The sequence below is a fragment of the Lonchura striata genome, chromosome 6, assembly GCF_046129695.1.
Source record: "Lonchura striata isolate bLonStr1 chromosome 6, bLonStr1.mat, whole genome shotgun sequence".
Taxonomy (NCBI): Eukaryota; Metazoa; Chordata; class Aves; order Passeriformes; family Estrildidae; genus Lonchura; species Lonchura striata.
This window is the reverse complement of record NC_134608.1, coordinates 54,930,740-54,952,055: the sequence shown is the minus strand read 5'-3', so window position 1 is coordinate 54,952,055 and position 21,316 is coordinate 54,930,740. Positions and strand designations below refer to the sequence as shown.

General features: G+C 41.4%; 1 protein-coding gene across 9 annotated transcripts in view; it reads left to right on the top strand.

The window, feature by feature from the left end:
* Positions 1-8,881: 8,881 nt before the first annotated feature.
* The window catches only part of PPFIA1 (PPFI scaffold protein A1), a 53,020-nt gene continuing 40,585 nt past the window's right edge, over positions 8,882-21,316 (top strand). For 8 of the 9 annotated variants that reach the window (XM_077784364.1, XM_021555888.3, XM_021555884.3 and 5 more), the window contains exons 1-2: positions 8,882-9,648; positions 10,731-10,994. In XM_077784364.1, coding sequence (XP_077640490.1) covers positions 10,731-10,994 — 264 coding nt within the window. In that variant the 5' untranslated portion in view covers positions 8,882-9,648. The remainder of the gene's footprint in view (positions 9,649-10,730; positions 10,995-21,316) is intronic. The other variant, XM_021555887.3, reaches the window with a different exon arrangement.

Here is a 21,316-nt window from a genome sequence, read left to right as displayed (position 1 = left end):
GGCCTAAGCTAGAACCAGCTCATGAGTCAATATTTCTGTTGAGTCTTTTAGATGTGGACCACAATGCAAACAGATGGTGTGGTCAAAGGGTCTTTAATATGAACTGTGTTCAGGAGAGTAGGGAATTTAGCTTTAAAATAAATCAGTTCTCATGCTTGTTATGGTACAGATGAATAATATCATGGTTGCTGGTTTCTTCTGAGTAATTCCCTCTTATATCTTACACATATTATTCTCACTTCATTTAAGGATTAGTGTAAGACAATGATAAGGTTTGTTCAGCTGTTGTCCACCTTCCTAGAAAGTGCCATTCCTAACCAAGACCAGGGAGAGGACAACCTTTCATAGCTTTTTCTCTTGTCTTTTGGTTTTTTTCCAAGTTACACATCATGTCACCTTACCTGCAGCAGCTAGATAGTAAATGACTTTTTGTTTAGTAATAGCCAGCCTTAATTAATTGTAATTTGACAAAAGCTGTGTAAATACCTCTGTGCAAAGGAACAAGGCATTCAGGCAAACAGAAAAAGGGAAAAGGAACACTTGAGTGACTAAGAGTGTTATCTCATACAAGGCAGGGACAAACCTTTTATTGGTAGCTGAGTCAAAAACCTGTGGAGACCTCAATGGCAGCTGAGGACAATGCTGGATGAAACCTCAGGTGCAAATAAAGACATTCCTGTAAGGAGCCTGAACTCAGAGTGACCCATGGAGATGGGTTGAACAGCACAAGCTGCACACACAAAGCCTGAATCCAGCTGGAGGAGGCAGTATTACTGACCATAAGTTTTACAGAGGATGTTTCTGTGTAGAGGGAAGGTAAATTGGGCAAGGTTAGTAACAGACACTCTGCCAGCCAAGAAGGGATGCAAGGCTCACTGTGCTTTTACTCATTAAAAAAAGCAGCTGGTTCTGTAAGGACTTAAGCGTCTTTAAACCATTAATCTCAAAACTAGGATATCATGGCAGAACTAAAATTAAAATTGCAGACAGAAATCCTAAAACTCCCTTACTTTAGGGCACTGTGAGTCCAGCAGTAGGCAAAATCCATATGAGCAAGGCAGTGCAAAGGCAGCTCCTGCTCCTGTTGGCATTAAAGAGGATCCTGCCTTCTCCATGAGGATCTCCTATCCACATCATATCTCACCCAGGTCATGTGCTGTGTGCTCTGGGTTTATGCATTTGCAGGGAATTTGCTCAAAGTTATGGTGTTTTATTCAAAAGCTGAGACCACTTATAACACAGGGATAATACTGGGTAAGGACAGGCCAATACAGAAGCAAGTGGGTAAGGAATTTACTTAAAAAGAAGCCCCATTTTCTATATTTCCATTCTTTTTCTTGATATTTTTTTTTCAACTTGAGCACTGTTCCCAAGGGTCTTGGGTTTTTTTCCTCTGGCAAATGTAAAGCTGCTTTTTCTGGAGTATTGTCTGTTTTCCCTGAAGGTTTTCTTCTGACTCTGATTGCTTTTAAATGTCACTCTGCTGCTTTAGGCTGCTGGTAGGTGGTCTGAGCTGAATGGTTACCATTAGCTGGCTTATACTTATTTTCTGTGTCAGATCCTGACCTAGTAACCTTCTTCAAATGCCAAAGGTGAGATTTAGTCTAAAATGACCTGGTTGTCTAGGCAGAATTGCTACTAGTCAGAACAAGAAATAATACTGGGAACTGAACTTTGACAGCACTTTAATACACTATACCTATTGGCAGACAGTTTTATCTGAGCCTTAGGCTCACCTTGAAACTGGACATGTTTTTTTTGCCAAACACACTGTTGCCATTGCAAGTGTCCACACTTTTTATAATTTTTATCTGTTGCAGTTTGCTTTATGACTTCATTTTGAGGCCATCTTGGTTTTTAGTCATCATCTCAGACAATTCATTTTAGCAAATTAATATTCCTAGTAAATACTGTGAAGACAGTGGGGACTTCTTAAATGGTGAAAATAAGCATTTTAACTCATGCATAAACTGGTGATTCACTGAAAGTGTTATTTACATTTTCATTTGCCTGTAAGCTGAAGCTGATTACACAAAAAATCCTTCAGCCTTGTCACACACATATGATTTGGGACTAATACCTTGCCAACTTTATTATCTCCACACACACAGGTTAATGTTTCAATTCAAAGTGCATTTGAATAATGAAGGTGGTGATTGCTGCAAACTATTTCATGCAGGCAATGTGTATGTAATGAAAGGTATGTTATCACTTGAAATCTAGTCAGGTAAGGATTAAAAATAGGCTTAAGTACTATTTGATGTCTCTTTATTTTTCAAACGCTTTTATCTACTTTACTATGAAGGACTAATACTAGAGGACACTGAGTACATAGAAATTGTAGTCCACTTTGCTTAGTGCCTACTCCAAAGCCACTTGAAACAGCAGGAGCCTTTGCATAGCAGACAAAGCAGAAAAAAAAAAGTCCATTTTTTTTCCTTCAAACACTGATTTACAGGAACAGAAATGTTGCTTCGCATACAAAAAATCCTTTTTGTTTTCCTGTAGTTGAACTATTTATAAAGTTTATTAAACATATTATCACAGTCTTTTTCTTTTTCTCTTACCAGGTCTCAAAACATTCTAAAAGCTGAAGCTTCAATGTTGAAGTGATCCAGGTAGAACCCAAGGGAGGGGAGGGGAGGGGAGGGGAGGGGAGGGGAGGGGAGGGGAGGGGAGGGGAGGAGAGGAGAGGAGAGGAGAGGAGAGGAGAGGAGAGGAGAGGAGAGGAGAGGAGAGGAGAGGAGAGGAGAGGAGAGGAGAGGAGAGGAGAGGAGAGGAGAGGAGAGGAGAGGAGAGGAGAGGAGAGGAGAGGAGAGGAGAGGAGAGGAGAGGAGAGGAGAGGAGAGGAGAGGAGGTCAGTGTCTGTAGACTTCACTCTGTGATCAACCTGTCAACAGGGGGTTTGGAATAAAAATAACAGCATTATTTTCTCTTGGAATGAAGATAGGATGAGGGATTTGGGACTGCTCATCCTGGAGAAGAAAAGGCTCTGGGGAGACCTTAGAGTCCCTTGCAGTACCTAAAAGGCCTACAAGGGAGATGGAGAGGGACTTTGGACAAGGGCATGGAGTGACAAGGGGGAATGGCCTTAAGCTGCAAGAGGGCGGGTTTAGGTTATATATAAGAAATAAATTCTTTGCTAAGAGGGTGATAAGGCACTGGCATGGGTTGCTCAGAGGTGTTATGGACTCCCCACCCCTGGAGGTGTTCAAGACCAGGCTGGACAGGGCTTGGAGCAGCCTGGGATAGTGGAAGGTATCCCTGCCCATGGCAGGGGGTTGGAACTGGATCGTCTTTAAGGTACCTTCTGACCCAAACCATTCTGTATTTCTGTGATTCTCTACCCTGAGAGGATGCCATGGCTCTGAAGCTCTAGGCTTCAGTCTTGCAAATATAGTCATTGAATTGCAGACCAGTTAAAATTACTGAGACAGACAAACTGTGGGCTGCTAAATACGCAGCAATGAAGCCAGGAACAGCCCTGCTCATTTCTGTGGACAACCACATCCATTTCCCTTGCTTTCCTACTGCAACAAGCCATGCTGATCCCACACGTATTCAACACCCAGATTCATCTCATGCTGCTTGAGACATCCAAGCACAGCTCCCACGGCAAGAGTCCAGCTGCCCTGGGCTCCCTCTGGAGCCAATGGGAACAGATAGGCACCTGTAGCAGGTGATTCATGGACCACACCAAAGGTCTGAATCACTCCTCCCATGGAGTGGCTCTCTCACTCCACTGATTACAGAGGCAAGCCAGGGTAAATGGGTTCATACTGTAGGTGGTCAGCCAGGTGGAATGTATCCAGACCTGCTCTAGTTACACAGGAGCTGTATTATCACAGCTGGTTCTGAATCCTTCAGTTTCTTCTTCCAATATTATTTGCAGCTACACGAATATGGCCTTTCTGAAAAATATTACCTTTTAAAAAATGTTTAACGAAATAATGTGCAGCTCTATTGCCCTGAACATGCAACTGAATATACTTTTAGCTCAATACCTTTCATTATAGCTATAAACTATCTGAAGACATGCTGAAATCAGACTACACTGAGGGAATGTACTATGTTCGAATTGGATATTAGGGGTGTATTTAATTTCTGATTGAAATAAATGATACTTGGCTTTAGAAGTTCTTTCTAGCTCAAGGGGATTTCTACTGCTGTAAATCCATACAGAAAAGACAGCAGGTGCAATAATTCTGAACTGCAAATTGCATAACTGAAGCTGAAACTAAGTTGAAAGCCTTTTCGAGCTCAGCAGGTTTGTACTTGAGTGAGAATGTGTGGTTTTGGTTGCAGGAGTGACAGCTAAATTTGAAAAACATTTACAGTCTTGACATAGGTATGATTCCCACTAAAATAAATTGTGTAAGTTCATCTGGTCTTTTAAGAGTCCTCTCCAGGTCTCCAGGGGCTTTATAGGGACTTTTCATCTTAAGATCAATTCAAAAACCCTCTTCAGTTTCAGAGCAGCCAATTCCCATTTGATTTACACCTGCCTGGATCTGGCACAGATCCGTGTAGACCCACATGATATAAATAAAATGTCAATATAAAGGACTGTGCTGTGTTGAGGTTTGTAGAAGTCGTGGCTTCCATTGCCCAAGGGCTGACACATTTACTGGTGCACTTAGCTTTATACATGGGCATAACCATTAATTACCTCTGTCCTCTTCTTCACAGGCCACCTTCCAGCCTCTTCCCTCTTATTCCTTCTCCCTCAGGCAAAGTGTCTCCTCTGTGTAGCAACCTCTAGAGACTTTTTTAATGGCAACAGAATGGTCCAGGTCACATCTATCTACTGACAAAAGGATAATCAGCGCTGCTGGCAAAAATCCTGTTCTTACATCTATCCATTTTGGTATGAAATGCCTGAAATGTGTTCAAAATTCACTTTGCTGCTAAGTCATTAAGTCATCTGTAAAGGACAAGGAGCAAATAAGATACCATCAGCTCGACTCGGGAGGGGGAAAAAAATAACCAACAACTGTCTAGGCGATCTTGGGCTATTTTCAGCAGAGGTTTTGTGCTAGCGTGGGGTGGCTCTGAGGCTCGCAAAGGAAATTTCGGCATAAATGAAGCGCGAAGCCGTCAGCGGAGAGCAGCAGGTGTTTGTCCTCAGAGCCCGCGGGCAGGGCAGCTCCGGCCCGACCCCACACCTCACCCGGCACGGGCTGGCAGGAAGAGCTGCCTGCTTTGCTGAGCTTGGGTAAACATTAGGATCTAATTTATCATGTGACAATAAAGGAAACCTTTCCCTTTCTCCCAACCCTTTTTTTTTTTTTTTTTTTTTTTTTTAACAGTCTTTGTTTGAATTTCAGCGTGTGGTTTTTGAGGTGCAAAGAGTGGAGATTTAACCTGGGTCTCTGGACTGATTACTTTGCTGTCAACTGATGTATGTGGGGCTCTTTCCAGACACATCCACAAGTGTTACGTCTCACTAAATTACATGAACAGGGAGCCAGACCTCTTGCTGAACTTACAAAAGAGACATCACACTCATTTAATTAAAAAGATCTGAGTTGCTGGTGTTCTTCATGTTAGATGGTATATCCTGGGTTACATGCCCAGGAGAAATGAAAAAAAAAAAAAAAAAAAAAAATGTTTTCCTTGTACTACAAAGTAAATAGGACTGAGAAATATTTTAGTATTTGCAGAGCCTGGGAGTTCTGACTTAATCATTCCATGTGTATTTCGTGCAGCACAGAGCATTATGCAAAGATCTGGTTATTCAATTTTTTTCTCTAGAATTTCAAGTCCTGGCCTTCCCCGCTGATGTGGTCCCGGCTTTGGTGGACTGCACATGGGAGTAGCAATTGGCTTTAAAGTCAGGCCTTTCAAATATTTTTGGGGCACCTCAGAATCTCTGCTGGATCCACAGTCTGGGCTCTGTGTGGCATTCATAGAGCCTGTTGCCTAAGGAAGGTATTTGCAGTATTCCACATGGGAGCATATTCCTTAGCTAGGATATTCTGGATGTAGGTTCCCTCCTGGACTAGGCCATCCTTTTGGGCATGAATACAGCGCCTCCTTCTCATGTAGCAGACATTTATATGCTGTGGGAACTCTGTTCCCACCTGAGGCTGAAACCGATTTCTCAAGAAAGTGCCTAAACACTGGCACTTCCACCCTCCTCTGAAACTTGTGTACAGAGTGATTTGAAGGTAACAGAGATAAAGGTGACAACTCCTTGAGGCTGAGGAGGGTCTGCAGCTAAAACCTCCTGCCTCTTAGATGGGAAATCCAACCACAGATGTGAAGAGCTGAGCAAGCTGAATGTGAGTGTGCCTTGTTAACAAACTGGGTGAAGTGAAAATTAATATACAGAATTCATCCATTTTTATTCTTAATTCAGGATTGTGTCCTAGATTCTTTGTTTTCATAATGAAGTAGGATTACAGAATGGTGAAAATATTCATTTTTTGGTTTTAACCACTTAAGGACTAAACAAAACTTAGTTTCAAAAGAAAAAGACACTGGGTTCTAAGGCAACCCAGACTGAGAGAAAATGTTACTCCATGTTTGAGGATCTACATGAATACAGAGGTTCATTAATTTATTCCACATGACCTGGCTCCTAGATCAGTTAATCCGACTGGATATATTGCAGTGTCCAGTTTGGGAGAGATTATCAACTCTGTGCCCGTTACAGTCTTTAACCTTTTGCCCTTTCATCCACAAAGTCTCCATTTGACTCGTCAAATCAGGCCAAAACAGTCTTTCTACTAACATTATTAATTTTCATTTTTTATGTGTGACGAGCTGAAGTGGAATGGTATTTGTTCACACAGCCATGAACTCCACTTTATTTTCCAGCCTTGTTTTGGTATTGCTGGAGCAGGTTATCTTGAGGATGCTGCCTTGGCAGCTGCTTAGCCTGAAGTCTTTTTCATCCACTGAAAATCTGGATCAAAGCTTATAAATAAAAGCATTTACCTATGTACAGATTAATTCATAACAATTCACTTTGGAATCTTTTTGCTATTCTTCCTACATTGAAAAGTCAGACCTCAGTTATTCAGACATTCAGTGTTAAATCTGATCTATATTCAGCAGAATTCATTATTTGAATGTCCCTCATCATATTTGGCTTTTTCCTCAAAGTTCCAGTTCCCAGAGTCATGGGATTACATTAGAAACTTCAGGAGGAAAAACAAAAATGTAATCTAGACCTCATGGCTGTACAGGGAAAACTTAAAAAATGTGACTTGAATTCACTCTAAAGGCTCAAATACCAAAGGGAAAGAGCACAGTGTAATAAATGTGTAAAGAATTTTGTGTGTGGAAAAGGAAGATTGACTCATTAGCGATCCTTTCTATCCAGTGCTAGGTGTCGAGATGTTGTGTTTAAAAATAAATTCACATAATCCAGCCACAAATCTGCAAAACCTTCTGTGCAGCGACTGCTGCTTTTTGGCATGACTTGCCTCTGTCTGCCTAACTGGCCCTTGATGCCTTTTAGAGCTTTCGACTGTAAAAGGAACAACAGGGTCAAAATGCAAATACTTTATTCAGGGTGGTAGCACAAATGCGAAGAGAGGAAAGAGAGTTTTCTAAGCTTTGCCTGGCAGACTTCAACTTTCAACTCATGGGCATGGTGAAGGCTCCACGAAGAGAGTAAAAGCTATAGAAATCCAAGTGGGAAAACATTTCTATGGTGTTTTGGAAAAATAATAGTCAACATAGCCAAACCCAGTTTCCTGTGGGGAACAGGCTAGTCAGAGAAGTTGTTCTTCACTGTGCGAGGACCTGGCAGCTCTGCTCCACAGAATCACAGAATGGATTAGCTTGGAAAAGACCTCTGGGGTCATTGAGTCCAGTCGATGACCAAACACCACGGTGTCAACCAGGACATGGCAGTGAGTGCTACATCCAGTCTTTCGTTAGACGCCTCCAGGGATGGTGACTCCAGCACCTGCCTGGGAGCACATTCCAATGTCTGATCACCCTTCGCGTGAAGAAAGTCTTCCTAATGTCCATCCTGGCAGCTCAAGTCAATGTCCTCTTGTATCCCCTGCTCTTGTCCAGGCTGAGCCCCCAGCTCCCGCAGCCTCTGCTGGTGCTTCACACCCTTCCCAGGTCCATTCCCTCCTCTGGACCCGCTCAGCCCCTCAATGGCTTCGGCCCGAGCTCCCCGGAGCCGGTCCCAGCCCCTGGGCTCGCAGGAGCAGCTTGGGCCAGCGGGGCCGGGCGAGGCGCTGCGACTGCGGGGCCACTCCGGCCTTGCCCTGTTCCCAGCCCGAGCTCGCCTCCTGCCCCGGGGCTCCGCTGCGGCTTTCCCGTGGGCGGCGGCGGTATCGCTCCCGGGGCGGGCAGCGCCGAGCGGGTCTCGAACCCCCGTCCCCAGCGGCGGGAGCGGGGCAGCGGCGGCCGCGCCGCCCCGCGCGGTGCATTGTGGGCGCCGCGCTGATTTATGCGGGGCCGCGGAGCGCGCCGGGAGCGGCGGGAGGAGGCGGCGGCGCGGCGGGGCCGGGACCGGCGGGGCCGCGGCGGCGATCGCGGCTCTCCGGGCGCGCAGCGCTTCTGCCGCCCCCTGAGGCCGCGGCGGCGCCGCGGGCGGCCGGCACCACCCACCTGGCCTCAGCCGACCCCGCGCCGGCCACCACGGACGTGGAGGCGGCGGCGGGCGGAGCCGGGCCCGGGCCGAGGGGACCGTCCCGGCGCGGCGGAGCCCCCGCCTCTCGGTAGGGGCCGGAGCGAGGGCGGGCTCGCCGGGGCCTCCGCGGCCGGGCTCGCTCCGCAGGGGCTGCGCGGGGCCCGGGCCGGCCGCGCTCCCGGCGCCGCTGGGGCCTCCGGCGAGGAGCGAGCGAGGCGAGGAGCGAGGCCCGGCCCGGTGCTCCCCGAGACGGGCGGGGGCAGCGGGAGAGCCCGGCGTCCTGCGCCCGCGGCTTTGCTAGCCGGCCCTCCGCGGGCACGGGGAGCGGCGGCACCGGGCCGGTGCCCCCGGAGCTGCCGGCTGCTTTCTTTGCCCGCTCTCGGTTGCGGAGCATCGTCTGTGGGACTAGTGCCGAGGAAACAACAGGTCTCGCTCCCTGCTCGCCTTCCTAAGGACGCCAGCGCCTTGCTCTCGGGATTATAAATGTTTGAACTAAGACGCAGGGAACTGGAAGGAGAGCTTCCCGTTGGAATTAATAGAAGAGAAAAGAAGGGAGGCTTTTCCAAATCCTCTACACGAAAGCTCGTGCTGTTTTCCCCTGCTGTCCGTACTCTGTTTAGTAACGCGATTGTGACCTGAGTGGAATTTATGAGCGATGAACTGTTGAAGCTTGTTGCATCTCTGCATCGGACATTTTTTCTTTTTTTGTCAGCACATGATTCCTCCATCCCAGCTGTTGCAGGGCCTATGGGCCAGTAATAGAGGGATGGGAAGCTGAGACAGTTTATTTTCACATTCTTCTGTACTGGGGACTTGGCGAGTTAGCTGAAGCTGCTGCTTTTTACCGGATCTGCTCTTTTCTCGGCAGGTTTATTCTTTTTTTTCATGTGTTTCGATTAAACAGTTACTGGACTGGAGCTGGATGGGTGCTTTGCAATCCAAAGGGTTTTGGGGGATAACAGAAAACTGCTAAAACAGAGAAGAAGACCTGGTGCTGCAGGAAACCTGGGGCCTGTTTTCACAGCCTTTTCGTTTTGTTGAGCAAGGTAAATAACGTAGTGGTGAAAGTTCAGGGCTTATTGTAATCATGCATGAAAATGTTGCAAAGCACTTCAGATTGTTCCTAGTCTTTCAAAGTATTGAGAGGACCGACAGTAAGAATCAGAATGGATTGTTTTTCAGATGTGAGTGTAAAATATAAGGCTGAGAGCAAAGTTTGTGGTACCTGAGAGGTTTCGGGAGCTGCTTTTCTTGATTTTTGCTTAAGTTCTTGTAGATTTGTGCTTTTGAGAGAGATTGCCTGAAGAACTGTGTTGTTGGTTCAGTGATTTACGAGTGGGTTTTTTCCATGGTTTTTAAAGCCTTAATGCCTTAGCTCTGGTAGGGATCTGTTAAGGTCTCTCAAAGGTGCTCCCAGTTGTGTGCTCACTTCCAGTAGTGCACTCCTCCTATTTGCATTGTTAACTGTATTCATCCTCTACCTTTAATTATTTTTGCTTACCTTTACTTTTGCTGTCCGCATTGACAGCTGCTACTACTCCATAATGAATTTTTATCTTCCTTTACATGTTTTTATCTCCCGAATTGGACCATTTTCATTTACTACTCATTTACCATACATTACTTTCACCATCATAAAACTTCCACAGTCAACATACGCTCAAAGTACTGTTGTAGATACAATCTTTGTACATTTGAAGCAGTGGAAGAAGCAGATAATGTTTCCCAAAATGTGCAGTGTAATAGTTTGCTGGGTGAAGTGTATAATTTTTGGTGTCAGGCTGCATGCCTTATCTTTTTTTTTTTTTTTAAAGACCTCGGCAGCAGTTTACTCCTCAAAAAAGCATAAATCCGTTAAAATGAAGTCACAGTTTGAGACATAGATGCAAAAATCTGGTTTTGCAAGAAGTCACAAGATTCTCATTATGAAGCAAAGCCTTGATTAAGTTGACTGTGTACCTTTTCTCCACTCTTAATGAAATAGTGGCAAACGCCAAGGTGTTGGCAGCCTTTGCTGATGCTATCGTGGGGAGAGCTAAGTGGGTACTACGGGCAGCACTCAAAGTTCCTGTTTAGATTTGTTTGACCGAGATTTCTGGCCTTTGTTGTGTCTCGTTTTTGTTTCAAGATGATGTGTGAGGTGATGCCAACCATCAGTGAGGCCGAGATTCCCACCGGGGGAAATGGAGGCCACGGTTCAGGTTCCCCGTTGCAGTCAGATGCTGATTCCCACTTTGAGCAGTTAATGGTGTCCATGCTGGAAGAGAGGGATCGCCTGCTGGAAACGCTCCGCGAAACTCAGGAGACGCTCGCGCTCACCCAGGGCAAGCTGCATGAGGTTGGCCATGAGAGGGATTCCTTGCAGAGGCAGCTCAATACTGCACTTCCACAGGTATGGACGTTTGGGAAGGCAAGGGGTTTTTCAATGATTTTTGTGTTCTTCGTGGTGTGCTGTTGGCTTTCTGTAGTTTGGTTTACTGAAGAGTTAGGTTGTCTTAGGGGAAGATGAATCTATCCTGAAGGATTTTTTGGTGTTTGCTCACTTTGAGAAAGATGCAAAAGCAAGGAAAGCAGGGAAGAACAGCCCTTTCTCTCCAGTCTGCTTTCCCAGTTTCTGGAATTTCCTTAGCATAAACGTAGAATGGTGTCTACATCTTTTGTCTAATAGAACTTGATGGACCTTTTTCTGCAACTAGTACTTTTTAAATGCTATTTCTTAATTGCCTGATTCATTAAGGTACTTAAGAATTATTACCTGGTCTAGTGGGAGGTGTCCCTGCCCACAGCAGGGGTTTGGAACTGGATGGTCTTTAAGGTTCCTTCCAATCCCATTCTGGGATTCTATGAATTCCATACAGACCATTTTGACTCTATTAAAGACTTTGATTTAAAACCTTGAAGGCTACTGCCTTGTGAATGCATGCTGAGTTGTCATGGCAATATAGAAGTCTGAGTGTGTTGTTTAACCTGTTTAGTTACTTTTGAAAAGTTTGGATTTGGCTTTTTTTTTTTTTTTTCGTCCTGTTAGGAGCTCCTAATTAGTGCCTTGTGGAGAATGCACGTGGCCTGCAGTGCTAGGTTTGTTACGTAAGGAGCATTGTTAGGAAAGGTGATTGGTCTCTGCAGAACTCTTTGGGTTTTATCCATTTGAGTTAAAAATAAAACTGGACTTTGAACATATTGAGAAGCCTTTGGCTGTAGGCAAAGCAGGGGTTGCTTTGAGGTGTTGGTTAACTGTTGACAGCCTTGGTCTTTCTGGTGTGGTGGTTGCTGTCCCAAATGTGGCACAATGGTGCTATGACTTTTACAAATGTTCCCATATCCTTAAATATTGTAGTTACTGTTTATACCCTTTCAAACAGTGGTTTGTTTCACTGCTCTCATTATAATGTAATCACTGTATGATCCTTGGTATGGTAATTGGTGCTGGTAATTACTGATGGATGGAAATGAAATGTGTTAATCTAGTTCTGTTACAATGATGAAAATCAGAAAGGAGAAGTTTTGAACCTTCGCTACTGCCTGTGTTAAATCACGTGCTGCAGGCAAACGTAATTCTTTGGTTTTTTTTGTTCTAATAATCGTAGCTTTTTATCCTCTGTGTCAGGTGTGCTACATTAATGAAGGCCATTAACCACTTACATGACCTGCAGACTGTTAGACCTGAGTTTGTGCTGAGCAGAATCATCCCAGCTCTCAGCTCTGCTGTTCCCCTTTTGCCTTTTCAGTTCTCAGCTTTCCTTCCTAAATATAGTTGGCTACTTGCATGTAACCATCACTTTCTAAACATTTCTGGAAAATTAATAAACAGTTCCCCTTTTCAAAAATGCCATAATTGCATGGTTTCATGTGAAATCTGTTGGAAAAGCAAGTCAGTTGAGAGAGAAATTTTACTGCAATTTTATGTAAAAATACAGCAGTGTATGGATTTTTGTAGATTGTTGTTGGAAAATACTCTTTTCATCCTGTGGAACATCTGCGTTTGTCCCTAGTGATACTTAGCTCACATTATTGTGGTTTCAAAAATCAGAAATATTTTCATTACTCTTGATACATCAGAAGTAACCTCTGATTTGGGCAGTTTTTGTTGTTGTTATGGTAGAGTCAGTTACTTCATGGGTGCAAATTTTTGATGGGGTGAAACAATTTTTAAAAAAAATTCTAATATGTGTTCACTGTCAAAACTTTGTAGTGACTAATATTTGAAACTATTCAAACTTTCTTGTTAATTATTTCAAGCTGAGCATTCTTTTGAACTACTGCCTCAAATGACCAGTTGTTTAGCTGTGTATTTCAAGGAGGGTAAAGTCTTTAAATTTAATAAAATAACAGCTGTGTTATATTTTTTCAGCAAAGAATGAATAGTAGTGTAAATTTTAATTTTTTTTATCATAGTAGTTGTTTTCAATTTAGTAGACCTGCAAGGTCAATTTAACTAATTGTACAAAGACCTGTGTAATTTCATTAGTTGCTAAATCACTCTGTAACCAAAGTATTATTTCTTTCTCAGACTTTGCTTGTAACAAGTCTTTGTAGTTGATTTTAGACCTCTTTATCTTAACAGGTATTGAATTGAATTGTTTCTATGTGTACTTTTCCTGTTTTAGATCTTTAGGTGAACCAGCCAGTTTTAGACTGTTCTGATGACTGATGGGAAGTCCTGGTCTAACAGCAGGAATGCCAGATTGATTTCTTCTATACCAAAATGCATCTTCTGGTTTTGCTACAAAGTCAATTTCTGATGACATCCCTGTGCTTAATTCCTTACATTTACTGAGTTTTCTGTGTATAAGAAAGCTCACACTGATAAATAAAATACACCATGTTTATATTTCAAAAGTAACTATCAGTTTCAAAATGGCAGTATTTTCAAAAACAGTATTTGCACCTCTGAGCTTCTAAAAGTAAATGCAGTTTTTCCTGCAGCAGTGATGCACATTTTGTGATCACATTTCTTAGTGTGATGGGCAGCTAGGAATTCAAGGCATCAGTCCTACTAGCTCCGTAAACCTGGGACAGTTATTTAGGGTAAGGCACCTTTTGTGGCTGTCTAATTCACTGAGAGGAGAGCATTTTAATCCTACATAGATGTGCTTTATCTGTTACATTTACTTGAAGTAAAGCTGACTTTTTCTGAGTTTTTAGTGTGGACAGCTGGAAGTGAAATACATCACCACTGCCTTGATAAAATAACTGGATTCTTGGCAATGTTCTTTGTTTTCTGGGAGTTTCCTCTCTTACAGATTACCCTAGTCAAACTGTACTCTGACCTTGGAAAATGAACTTGAGGAAATCAAAGTGCTGTGCTAGAACTTAATTTTATGCTTTCTAGAATTTTTCACAGAAAAAGAAGAACATTAACTTTTTACTTTAAGAGCTTTATCACATAAACACATTGTTATAATTCTAATTATGGTTTTAGTGGATTTGATTATGCCCTTTTTGTACCTTTTAGAGTGCATTCTACAGAATTCAAGATTTGTGTGCTTCAAATTTATAAGTTAATCTGTAAAACTATATTTAAAAGTTAAATTTTGAACCTAAGGTAGGTGAAGCCCAAGTTACTTTAGTTCTTGCTATTAAAGTGTTGCAGGCCAGGGTTCATTTTGCTGGTGGAATTTCACATAGATGTTTTCTAAAACATGATGCTTGTTTTGGATGGTGAAGACCAGAGTTTAATCTCCAGTGGCTCTGGTGCTTGTCCCAAATAAAAGCCAATCGGGGAATTCACAGCAGTTTTTATCAGGATGAAAATTTCAATATGTATGTTAATTTTATAAGCTAATAAATACAATATAAATATGAAGCAATACATATTAAGATCCATCTTAATCTTGCACCTTTGATCTTTTGGCCTTAAATTTATCATGCCTCATTTTTTTTTTCTGTACAAGGTAAGCAAAATAGTAGGTTAAAGTAAAAGTTGATTTCTGTCCATAGCAAATATTTTATCACTACTTCATGCTTCAGTTAAAAATGGTGTGTGTCAGTTCATACTGGTATTTAGTGAAGTTCAGGTATGTCCCTATACAGTGATGTTCCTTAGACAATCTCAGAAATACTCAATGCCTCATCTGTAAGAAATACCAAAACACTTGGCCCAAAGACTTCCCTGGCATTGTTTGGAACTGATGGACTTAAGGATTTCATTGCCATTTTATGAATAGTGGTATTTGGATTGCCTCCAGACAAGTTTTAAGTAATACAGGATGTCATAGGTGTAGAAATGAGGTTTTGAATTGTACCTAATATGAAGAACACGGTGGCAGAGCACACAAAGGCCTGGCCAGACTCTGCAACAGCTGAAATTTCCTCAGCACTTACGTGCAGCTCCATTTGCAGCATTCCCAGATGTTCAGCCCTGAGCTGCCATGGCTTTCACTTCTTACTCTGGCAGCATCTGGTGCTGACTTCTGAAATCCCAGCAGAGTGCCCAGGAATCCTGGAGGTGCCAAAGGGTTTCACATAGATGGCAGAGCAGGCACATCCTCCATTGCTCCCACCCTGTTCTGACAGCAGAGATGAACAGGACTCTTCCTGTTGCATTTTCAGACATCTATCTTGAGTTTCAGTTGCTAATCTTACTTGGCTCTTACTCTTAGTAAACTGCTGAACTGATTTGGCTTTACACTAGTTTAAGGCTTTACACTAGTTTAAGTCAGATGGAGATAGGAGTTAACATTCAGAATTCTTCATTGATTATCAATAAACCTCAGCTTCCCTTTCCTTCTTTTCAAGATATAGAAACAGATACCGTTGGCTCCAAACCTTCAAAGTATGAATTTATCTGAAGTAATGCCCTGTGTTTGGGCAAAAAGGAGTAGCTACATTAAATAATGCAGAAGAGTATTTTGAGCACTGAGTCTCCAGCATTGGTTCTGTCTTCTTGGTTTCTCATGTGGATATGTTTGAGTTTGTTTGTTGAAACATCCACCCCTGCCTGGCAGACATCTGTTTGCCTATTGTTAGCAACTTGCTGTTTATACTGTGTTTTTAATTTAGGTTTGCTTGATTATAAATAGACCATTTAGCTAGATTAAATTTGGAATTCATTTTGAGTTTCCCTGTATTTGAGGGTGAATTTTACTGCTGTTAAATTTGGGATGAAATTTATGGCTGTTTTACTACTTAGTGGTGTCCCATCCCTCCCCTTAACAAGCAGATTTGATGAAGTCCAAAACTATTGTTTTTATTTCCCTTAGTTTACTTGTACTAAGAATGTTTTAGTGACTGTACAAAAATGCTTTTTGTTTGTTTTGGTAGTGGATGAGGGCCTGAAACAGGAGCTAGTGATTTTCCCCTACTCTTGTGCTACTGTGGACAGATGTCTTTCAGTGGGTTTATTAATGCTTGGGGTGCTCTAGTCTAACCTGCAGCCTCAAAACAGGCTGTATATAAGGTGGAGAGAACTATAATCAAAACAAAGTATTTAGAATACATGTTTAGAACCAGGTGAACATCACATATATACTCATCAGTTGCCTTTAGCCTCTGAGGTGCAAGAGGTAGTGTCTTTTGGTATTTAGAGAATTCTTCCTCTGTTACCTTTTATTTTTTCCTCCATTCTTTTCTAAGAGTGTAGCTAATAAGAGCTTTGAAGATGTTTAGTTGCAAGACTTGAAGATTCAGTGTGGCTACATAATTGCAATTCCAGAAAAAAAAAAACAAACCTTTTTCTTTTTTCTCTTAAGATAAATATGAATTAAGAGCACAGTTCCCTACCCCCTTACAAATTCGTAGTGTTTTAATGTCCACTGGCCTAAGACTTTGCTTCATCCTTTCTGTAATATATTTAGGAGAGTTGAATGTTGGTTTTATTCACTGTAAGTTTTGATCATGGAATTAGGAGGACACATTGTGTTGTAATATATGCAGGCCCCTTATAGTTAAGAGTATTGTCAGAGACCTTGAATTTTTGGAAAGAACGTTTTAAGTGCCTATAAGTAATTGTTTTTTCCTCTCCCTAAGTTAGCATTGCATCTCATAACTGCATGAATATACTTGACAGTTGAATTTGGGGATTTATTTTTTAGTTTTCAATTTCTAAAGGAATATGGCAGACGTTTTGTGTAAGCTGCTTGTGGCAATTTACGCAGCTTAAGTCACTTAAAGTCTGTAAGGCTGACTGGTATCTGTTGACATCTATTAGAAATACTCACCATAATCTCTTGTGTATACACATCTCAGGCTACAAATACTGAGAAGACATAAATTTCTGTTGTGTGTGTCAGGTAATCTGGATGCTCATAACTTTCCAAGTGTGTTTTTTTAAATAATCTTGCCTGTGGGTTCCCCAAGTGTAAATGTAATGCAATTCTTGCCAGGAAAAAAAGTTTTCACATTCTCTAGGCTGAAAGAAGAATTATTATCTTGCTACTGAATGGAGAGAGTTTTTTATTCAACTTGATTTTTTTCTCAGAGGTATAATAATGTTTCCACATTTGGGAAACTCCAGATGATTGTGTAGGAATCCATACCTGTAGGTCACTAGAGGAGATTTTTCTGGGAGTTTGGATATATAGAATTGGAGGAGTGTGATTACCAGTCCAGGTTAATGCCCGCTTTCATTTTGATGTGTTGTTTTCCTCTAAGCTGATGTTAATAGTTGTTTCCCTTGGTTTTTTGCCCATGACCTTTATCTGTTTCAGACCTGACCTTTGGTTTCACATCAGCTCCACTGAAAATCAGCTCCATTCCTTCTGATCAGCCTGACAAGGCTCTGTGGCCTGTTCTTGCAGTGGCTGGAGCTGCAACATTTTTCAAAAGAGAAGTTTGTTGCTTAATAATCTGTTTTGCTGTTCCACAGTGTCCTTGAACTTTCCCGATGTGTTTATGCTCCTGTCTACTGAGGATATGGTTTTTGAGGCTGGTAGTGGAGATCTTAACAGAAATATAATTTTGGTTGGATCCAAATATGCCATGGCTATTAATGGATACATATAAATAAGAACAGTCTATATATTCCTGTAATTCATCTGTCTTCTGGTTATGCTTTCAGAATGATAAATATCTAGAATTAGTCTTTTGTTTTATAAATTCTGTGAAGTGCACCAAGATTCAAGTCCAGGCTGGATGGAGCTCTGAGCAAGCTGGTCTAGTGGAAGGTGTCCCTGCCCATGGCAGAGGTGAACTTTATGGTCCCTTCCAACCCAAACCATTCTAGGATTCTGTGATTCCTTAATGAAAATATCCTTACACCAGCAGTATTGAGATTGTCCTGTCATCTTCAGGACAGATTTTAAATACGGACTTGTTTAAAGGGCTGCTTGGAAAAAAAGCTTGAAAAATTTGATTTGTGACCTTTTGAGTTTTGTTAAGGAGAAAAAAGAGCTTCTCTTTAGAAAGTTCTCTTTAGAAAGCATTTTTTCTTTGTTGTCATAGGAAAATGGGCAACTCCTGATTTTCTTTTAAAATTTAATTAACATTTTTTTCTGTTTTCTTTTTTTCCTCTCTGTAGAACAGTGATCTCTCTTTTGGTATGGTCTCAGTCCTGCTGTGTTTTGCTTTACTTCTATTGCTAGTACATAGTAGAGTTGGGTATCCAATTGTAGAGAAATATTCTGAAGCACAGTACTTGTTTTTTTATCCTACCTCTCAAATAAATGCATATAAAATTTGGTTCTATACACTTAAAACATTGTTTTTAGAGGCATATTTAACTTTTATATATAATGGCAGGATAGATTGTGTGGTAAAAATGAGTAAAGCATGGAGATTGTTAAACACTGTACTGTCAAGAGAAACGAGATTTTCTTTTCCTACTTCAAATTTACAGAACAGTATACAGTAAAAGGATTTAATTATATAAGCCTGTGGATCTGAGTAATTTACATAGTTAAAAAAACCAAACAAAACAAAGCCACCTTAAGATGTTGCTGTTTAAACAGAGAATTTCTATGTTTGCCTGTACAAAGTTGAGACTAGCTTGATGTATGATTGAAAGATCTGTGAATGTTCATGTGAAGAAACTGCCTTGTAGTTGATGAAGTCTACTGATAATTGTCTTCAACATTGACAGTGTCCAGTGCTGAGAAATGGGGTTTATTTTGGATTATTTGAAAAGGAATTTTGGCCACCAAAATGCTTGGTGTAAAAGCTAAACAAACATTCTTCAGTGTGGAGAGGGCTCACTCAATAAAGAGGATCATAAATTATTGGTTTTCTATTGGTGTTATATCCATGGTTATCTCCATAAATAGTGGCCACTTTTATTAAACTATTTCTGAATTTCCAAGCACAGTCATGAAAAGGGAGGGAGAGATCTCAACATGAAATTGCTCATTTGCTTTACAGAATGTAAAATATTATATGAAATGATATGAAAGTTTTTTCATTGTGCAACCCCAAATTGCCTTAAAAAAGAAAATTGGGTGAAAAGGGAGTTCTGTACATATCTGAAGGGTTTAAATTCTGGATTTGGGTTTGAGTTGTGGATTCTCAAGGGTCCTGTGTGAGCCTGCCACAATTATTTAGCAATATATACTTTGCCAGTAGAATGTTAGAGTCAAAACTCTCATTTTCTTTACATTTCTTTCTGTAACTGGCTGGGAGTCATGGCTCTCTATTAACCTTGCTGAACTAATAGTACCAGAGCTAAATTCTGTTATTTGCTGTGCTTTTCAGTGTAGCTTGTGCTTGTGGATTTGTTCTTCCCAGTGGGAATTTTATATACTTTGTATATACTTTTTATATACTCTGTAATTTTATATACTTTAAGATTCTCTTTTGTTGGGTATTTGAAAGTCCTGGATGCATCTCATGCTCGCATCTCTTGCTTCTACTGGGATTTAATGCATGTGTGGCTTTGGAAACCCAGAAGTAAAATAAACTTCTGATCCAAATAAAAAAAATCAATAAATGGGATTATCATGTTTAGAGTTCTTCAGTTAATCTAATTTGGATGTAAAGAATGGTGTTGCACTCAGGAGACCCAAGGCTAGAGGAGCAGAGCCTGTGTGGAGGGTGATACTGATGTGTGGGTGAATCTGGTTGGGCTTTCCACATGTTTCTGCCTGTGTAAGGTAAACTCCTAATTTCAGATTATCCCATTATCCCTCTCTCTGTTTACTGTAGTACATTTGGGGGGAATGACTAAAAGTTTGGTTTAGATAATTTCAGGGACGGCCTGGGATACCACTGTGTATCTTTTTGTTGTTCTTAAGTATTTTTCATACAGCATGATCACCTTTTTGTAGTTCATGGGAAAGGGCTTGCAAGGTCTTAACATTCTTCTAGCCTTATGTTAAACAGCACGAGGCAGGTGCATCTAGTAATTTATTTTCTAAAACATGCAGCTTGAGTTTTCAGAATGTCTTTGCAGGGTGTGGTTCCACACCATTATCTTCCAAAAGCTGAGTCTTTGTCTCAAGAAATTTGGAATTATTTTACTTCATGTAAAGTGGAAATGGAACAGCTTTTTAGGATTTTAGCTGTCCTTTTCCCCTCCTAGGGTCTCTTTTATGCTGATACTAACATTGGTTTAAGTCTGACCCCATTGGAGCTGTAGTTTGTGGAGACTGCATAACCCTCTCCTGAATTTGTACAATGGTTATAAAAGATTAAGTCCTGGGAAGCAGAGGAGGAGAAATGGGCCAAGCATTTCTTTTGTCTCAGTGGAGCAGAAGGCTGCAGGGCTTCCCTGTTGCATCATCTTTCCCTTGTTTTAGTCCAGTGTGGAACAGGAGCTCCACAGGTTTCCCACCAACCCATCTTTCACTTCAGCATTTGTCAGTGGTGATACCATATCGACAGCCTGCCCCTGTCTTTTATTAATTTATCTATTTTTCATTTATTTATCATTTATTGATTGATTCATTAAAAAAAATACTTCATTGCATTATAGCCTTGCTCATCTCCTTGGTTTCCTTCTGCTGTCTAGGTTTAGGTAGTCGTCAAGGTCAAAACTTCAACTAATTATGGATTTTTTTTTTTTTTTTTGTTTGCGGCAGACACAAAAATTACTATGAACTTTAAAAAATACTTTATCCCTCCCCCCAAAACAGCTCTTCAATGTTTAATCTATGTTGCTGATTTTTCCTAGTTTTTTCTTTGCTTAGATAGCAGACATGTCTGTTGTAGGACCCGAGATTGTGCTTTTTCTGTGTAGACTTCGGAATTACTTTGTTTTGGAGTATTTGCTAAAATGGAACAACTTTTCAGTGGAATGGCACAGTAGAATTTATTCAGAATATCACAGATTTGGACATATTTAGCTTCAGTTAGCCCAATAAATCTACTCAGCCTGTAAATTGGGGTGATAGAGTACAGAGAAGTGGGGAAAAACAAAATGTGAAGAGCTAGTAAATTGAATTTCCTGCTGAAAGCACGTATCTGTCCTCAGTGAGTATTACTTGCTTAAACAAGTTTGAAATTATAAAACTGAAGTGTTCATCACTTGGCAAAAATAATAAATACATATATCTATATAATAGGAGAGCAGTGAGGGGGAACTACATGCTGGTGCTTGTTTAATGAGGGTGGCTTGGCCAGGCTTATCCAGATATTCCCAAGCATTCCCTCTTAGCAGAGTGTGAAAAATGTACTTTTCAGCTGCTAGCCACAGAACTAAAGCTGGCAACTAGAGGCCAAGATGAACGATTAGAATAGGGCAGGGCCTCAGCTGCTGCTCAGTTTTTGCAAGCAGGAGTATCTTGTCATTGAAATAGTTGTGCATGATGGGTCTTGTCCTGGGTCTGTTTGTGAAAAAACTGTGCA